We start from the raw sequence: 7,042 nt of genomic DNA, 5'->3' as shown, positions 1-7,042 counted from the left end.
GACACGTCAGATCTGGCCATAATGTCTGGGCCGGGTTTGGGGTGTTACATGATACATCTCAGAAGCTGGATTCATCATCAAGACTGTAGATCTCTCCTCAATTTCCCTTCAGGAGTTTTGGGTTTTCTTTATGTTTTGTATTCTTTATTTTTCTGAGATGTTCTCTTATTTAGTTATGAACTAAATCCCCTAAATACCTTAAGGGAACAAAACCTAAGACGAATCTTGTTATTATTTTCTGAATCGTATAATAAATATTTAACTTGTTCTTATTTATGTGTTCTTAATTCTTGTTTTGATATCCTAGAATACTGATTCAAGATAAGCCCTTATTCAGAGGACGAATAGACCCTGGCTAAGAGTACATTTATCATAATTAAGCGGAGTTGATTACGCGCCTAGACATAGGGTGACAAGATTTTACCGGATTAGGGTCAAACCTAATAAGGGAATCCATAGATCGAGTTAATGCAACCCTAGAGTGTTAATTAGAGAAAAGTCTCAGTTATTCAATCTAGGGATTAGATGTTATTAGTCTTGAATTGGGATAATAACACAACTTAGGGATCTCTATGGAATAAGTTGAATGAATAAATTATTCGATTCGGAGCCAGAATAACAAGTAAAGTCTAGGTGGATTTTTCCTTAGGTATTGTCTTCATTCAATCGATTTTTCCCAAAAGCAATTCCCCAATTCTATTTACTGTGATTTCTTAGTTTAGATAATTAGTTAGTTAAAAACAAAACCCCATTATTCTTAGGCTAGATAATAAAAAGGCAGTCATTACTAGTACTTTTAGTTCCTTTGGGTTTGACAATCCGGTCTTGCTAAAACTATACTACTGTTCGATAGGTACACTTGCTCACATCGCGATAATAGTTAGTTTCAAGAACGATTAATTATAAATATTTAAAACCTATCACGAAATAACACGATCAAACACTCATCACAAAGACACACCGATACTCGCCTTGATTGAATGAGTGTAGTTTCAGCCTACCCAAAACACTAATAAATATTGCTAACAACCTCCTTGATAGTTATCTGCACATTAAACGGATTCATTACTCATGTTGCTTAAACTTGCAATTTGAATCCACATATATTAGCCTATAGAAAACGCAAATCCCAAAGTGAGAAAAAGGCATTTGGCCAATACCAACCCAAGCCAACATAATTTAGTTCAGATCAATCACGATGAATGATATTACCTTCGATCAAGAACGAGCAAAAAGTTTCCAATCGTATCTACAGCACTAGAGAACTCCTTTACTCCTCGAGGATTACTTAAACCTGAAAGAACACCATAATCAAGAAAAGAAGACACAGAGACTTACCAACTGATATTTAGCCAACAGAAACCGATTGAATGAAAGGTAAATGAGGATAAAATTAAGAGAGAGATAAGGTTCGGTAAATGAAGGAGGGAAAGAGATCGATGGAATCAAAGCAAAGTTCGGCTACAGAGGTAATGGAGTATCCAGCCTAGACAAAAGAAGAGGAGAAAGAATTGAGAAGGAGAAAAAAGTCAACCAACCAAGCACACTGTCGAAAAGTAAAACCAAAATAGGTCAACCCCGAGAAGTACTATTCAGCCACCAAACAAAAATATTCAAAAAGAAGAGAAGAACAAAAAGGGTAAAAGTTATCAAAATGGAGAGCAACTAGAGCACAATTTCGGCACTATGGGAAAAGAGGTCCGATGACCGAATTTGCACAATGGGGAGTCCCACATTCAGCCAACTATTACCACTCCTCTCAACCTCCCATAATCCACTCCTACAATCTCTCAACCTACCGATTTGAATCTCTTTCGAACTCCTCAGAGTTTCGACCAACCTAAAACACCTCCACCATACTTGAGCAAAAATAAAAACACTCTACCACCCCACATGGATCCGAACCTCTGCCCTTTAGCCTCATCAACACGCCACTTATCTCCTAAGCCAATAGGCTCTTTTCTAACATACCTTACCAAATTTTATTTAAGAGCTTTACTGACTAGAGATAGGTTTATTTCAAACAAAGAAAAAAATTTAGTACAAGCCAAGAATTGAACTCAGGACTTCTCCAATACTCCTCAGGACACTTAACCACTGAAACAAACATGCATTTGTGCATCACAACACACAAAAATAAATACTTAGATTTTTGGGGCGTTACATTGAGCACATGGGCAGAGACACGGGTGTGTGTCTCAGCTATGTGTGATACATGGCTTAGAACACGGGTGTGTGTCTTGGCTTTGTGAAACCTGCACCTAATTTTGAATTAAATTAATTAACACACGGCCTAGCACACAGGCATGTGGCAAGGCCGTGTGCACAAGTCAGAGAGTTACATGGGGTCAAACACGGCCTACAGCACGGGCGTGTCGCAGGGTCACAGAGATGTGTCCCTTGGACCATACGGGTGTGTGAGCCCTGCACCTTGGAAATATTTTGAAATGTCGCGAAAAATTCTTAAGGTCCCCGACTAAGTCCCACTCAACTCTAATGCTCGTATTAGGTCTCGAGGGTCCAATTGAGGGACGTTTTGAATGATTTCAATTAATGAATAGTAATTTATGATAATTATCTGAAAATTATTTTGAAAATTTTCGGTGATGCTCCGAGACCCTGTTCTGACAGCGGATACAGGTTAGGAGTGTTACATTTAGCAACCCGAATTAGGTCTTCAACACGTCCTAGGTTTTCGTATAAATTTGATTATGGGGATGAAAATATCATTGAGTACTTGGGCACCACGTCATGGATATGTCGCACCATACAAGGTCTATGACGCAACACAACAAGCAAAATGTGCCTCATTTGGTTCATTTCATCCTTTGACGGCTCGGGAAGCTTGTGCATAACTCGTCCCTTACTCCTACGTCAATTAGGCCTATACTTCATCATCCTACAAATTCAATTACACAAAGTAGAACTACGTAAGGCCCGTGCCAGCCTAATAGTTCACAACACTCATAAAATGTGTTAAAAGCACTTATTTTTATTAACTTTTAACACTAGTTACTAAATACTGAAAATGTAATAATAAATACTAAAAGTGCTAGAAAACAAGCTCTTTAAGTGCATAAATAATACGAAATTTTTACTACATTTGACATCAGGTCAGCAAGTAGAAAAGCAATGGTGTCATTGAGGATAGTGAACCAAGTACAAGTGAGCCAATTCATGTGGTGCAAATACTATGGCAATGAGATCGATGAACCATCCTATTACAAACAATACAAATACGAATGTTGAGCCATGAAGTAAAAGTTGGTTAACGTTGTGCTGATAAAAGTTATAAAAACTCACTAAGTTCATTTAAACTTACACATATGTTATTATTTATCGTAGGTAATAAAGGAAGTTCAAGAGTTTGTGGAGGGACCAGGCTAGAATCCGCCGTGCTCAAGCAGATTTACTTCTTCGTGGTAATATGTTTACAGTGGGGCGACCTAGAGGCAAAGTCTCAAGGTTAGAGTCGTACTTGTAATTAGCTATGATAAGAATATTATTTTCAAACCAAGCAAATATTCAACATGTTTAAGCTACCTTATAAATATTTTGTATGTTAGATTAAAGTTACATAATCAAAATGAATTATAGTAGGTGGCGAAATAAAATATTTTCAGTTCTCTTTAATTTTAGTTGTTAAAGTCTTCTTTTGTAATGGTAATATTATCCAATTTGATGAATTTTTAATTATCTTAAATTAGCATAATTAAATTCTAACAAAATATACTCATTTTTTTAAACGCATGAAATTCATAATTAAATCACTAATTTGGTGTGGTACCAAATATCAGCTTACTTTTGCAAATTTCAGCATCAGAGCATACAAAGTAGAATCAAAATTTAATATAAATTTTTAACGGAAGTAGATGGCATTACAATAACAAATTTGACTTCGACCTCAATAAAAATTTTATTTATTCTTTCAATTAAAAGGTGTAAAGACAACAAAAAAAAAGAAATTGATTAAAAAATAAAATTTTATTTCTCCCCAAAAAGATGTTAATAATTATTATTTGTATCGCAATCAAAGGAATCATGGGTGTCACCGGCAGCTGGTTTAGCACACCTTGGAGTAGTGTAGAAAAAGATGCCGAGTTGATATTTAACCAAATCACGATACAGAACAGTAGGCTTGACCGGGAGATTGACGCCGGTGATTCCTCCGGCGAAGTTTGTCGGAATTTTGCAAGTAAGATGTGTGGAAGACACTAACCTAACTAAGCATGATTTTGGTTGCAATTCTTTCCCATTTATGTATTTGTTGACAGCCATATTGAAATTCCCTTCTTCATCGCTTTCATCACTTGCATAATATATGATTCTACTTCTATCATCCTTGCAGGTCACTGATACTTTACCGCCTGCAAATCATTAATTTTAAATTTTCAAAAATAGAGATTACATCCTTATTTCTTGTGAATTATGACTTTCATTCATGTATTATATTCAACTTGGATTTAATTTTTCATAATTTGGTCATTAGTAATGTTGCTTTAATCCAAGTCACTTAGTTAAAGAATTTTGTTAGTCAGCTTACGTGAATTTTTTTTAAAAAAAATTATGAAGCTTGAATTTTTTTGTTATTTAAAAGATGGAGTTAAGCCGACTTAACCTTAACTCGTTTGATATTGTCATTATTATCGTGCAGGAAAATATAGGTTCAAGTACATTAAAATATCTTTTATCTTTTTATTTAAGAGTTTGAGAAAATCATGGTTGTTCTAATAAAAACATAAAGTTATGATAATTAAAATAATTGTCATTTAAAAAATTCAATTTATACTCACAATTTAAATTTTGTAGGAAAAAAAACATATTGAATAAGTACCAAAATTTTAATGGTATTAGTGATTTCAGCTTACGTATAACATTAATAATAATATTACTAAAATATGCCAAATCCTTAAAGCATGTGTTCTAGATCTCCATTTTCAGTAAAGTGCATGGTAAACCAATCATTTGCAGCCTAATTCTTAAAGGCAAAAAAAATCATACCGAAATCTAAATTTGACCATACTCGACTTCACTATCCATTTTCACTATTCATATATTATGAGATATTTAAAAAGATTGTCCTAATATATAAATACATTATAATTAAAATATTGTATTATTTAATTTGAACTCAACCTTCCAGATGTAAAATTTATTTTATCCAAGCTTATTTGGGCTATAGGGACTCGGATCAACCAATAGAGGTTTAGTATTTGGATAAAAGAAATCAAACTTTGCCAAATTTGTTTTTGAAATTAGAAAGAAAAAACAAAATATAATGTAATATGAAGTTGAAGAAATGAAAGAACCTTTGATGGGTTGAGAGCCATGAGTCCATTCTCCGTAGCTTTTGGTGCAGTCCTGGCACATGACTTTCCCACCCAGATGTATAACTTGGACACCAGCAACCACCGTGCCTACTGCTTCATTAAAGCTGCATCCCATTAAAAGTGAGGCCGCAATTAACATCATCAACACCTTCCTTGCCATCTTAATTTCTGTCTCCACTCTTCTTTTTCTTTCTTTTGAACGTACTTCCTTTTGATATATATATATATATATATATATATATATATAGTTTAAGAGTAGGAATGGAACGGCACTACTTGAGACGTGCAATCCATTTTCCATCAGATTATTTTGGGTTGTTTATGTATAATATATTGAGCCAACATCATGATTGAATTTTTTAATTCACTACATATATTATACCACGGTTAGTCAAGTGCTTTTGATAGGAAACAATGTCGCAACAATTCGAAGATATATATATATATATAACATAACAACCTACGTCAAGTGGCGCACTTAATTTTATTTTTTCATTTTTATCATATTTTTAATCAATTTAAATTTATAAAATTATATGGAAATCCTATTTTGCAAATAACAATTATCCCAACATAAAATAAATTCTCTCAATAAAATTGATTGTATCTCAAAATTTAAATTGCTAGATGAATCGACCTTTTTTTTTAATTTTCTTATCACTAGACGTTTGTATTAATATACAAAACTGACGCATTTATTATTTACACAAATAAACAGTAAAAAATTAGTAAATATTTTCAATTACCACAGTCACTACATTAATTCAAAGATTGTATAATTCCCACTCTATAAATAAGTATATATTGTAAAACTTAAAAAGAAATAAACAAAGCACTCCGTCACAAATTACAAATGCAATATTTGTTTCTACTTATTTTAAGATTTTATCAACCATACTTGTTTAATTTTTTCTTCAATCTTTTCTATTAAATGTGAGCATAATTTTTCAAATTGAAAAGCGAGAATTTTGAACAAATTATCAAACCTGATCCATGGTTTGCCTTATTTTTTTTTTAATACATTACATTATTTTGATGTCTTGCATGTGCTTTTCAATATGAGTTACTATTAAAGTTGTTGACCCAAATTCTGTTAAATATAATAAAAGATTGTATGCAAGTCAAGTTAAACAAAATATATTTTCTTTTTAGAAGATTTAGTGTTTATTAGTATAATATATTTAGTATTTATTAGCATTATTTATTTGACCTACTTAATTTAGCCTATAAATAAACTCTTTTACAACATTAGAAAACACCCATTAAAAAATTAGAACTCATAATATTTTTGGATAATTTTGTGTTTACGTTTTGAGGGTTCTTTATTTTCGGGTTTCGAGGTTTAGTTTTGTCTCCATCTTTTGTACTCTTCATTCTTTTGTCATTATAGTAAAATTATCTTTGTCTATGGTTTTTTATCCTCTTTGGAGGAGTTTTTTCACGTTAAATTTATGTTTTCAATTTCTCAATTTCTTTTGCTATTTTTGCTTATTCGTTACTTAACCAGGTTGATCCTAATAAGTGGTATCAGAGCTAGTTCAAATTTCGTAGATCAGTCTGCTCTGATATGATAGCAACAAAGTTTGACATGAAAAGTTCGATGGTGTCACAAATTTCAATCTGTGGCAAGTTCAGATGATAGCAATTCTAGTTCATACCAGCTTGAAAAAGGTCATTACCGAGAAAAAAAAATAGGAATCTAAATTAGACAA

General features: G+C 32.7%; 1 protein-coding gene across 1 annotated transcript; it reads right to left on the bottom strand.

Annotated features, from left to right (window-relative positions):
* Positions 1 to 4,005: 4,005 nt before the first annotated feature.
* LOC108482685 (uncharacterized) lies at positions 4,006 to 5,490 on the bottom strand. Its single transcript, XM_017785805.2, has 2 exons — positions 5,310 to 5,490; positions 4,006 to 4,367 (listed from the first exon to the last, which is right to left on the bottom strand). The coding sequence occupies exons 1-2, from the start codon at positions 5,488 to 5,490 to the stop codon at positions 4,006 to 4,008; spliced, it is 543 nt and encodes a 180-aa protein (XP_017641294.1).
* Positions 5,491 to 7,042: the final 1,552 nt, after the last annotated feature.

Source organism: Gossypium arboreum, chromosome 1, assembly GCF_025698485.1.
Source record: "Gossypium arboreum isolate Shixiya-1 chromosome 1, ASM2569848v2, whole genome shotgun sequence".
NCBI lineage: Eukaryota > Viridiplantae > Streptophyta > Magnoliopsida > Malvales > Malvaceae > Gossypium > Gossypium arboreum.
Note: the sequence above shows the minus strand (reverse complement) of the source record. Positions and strands in the feature narration are given on the sequence as shown.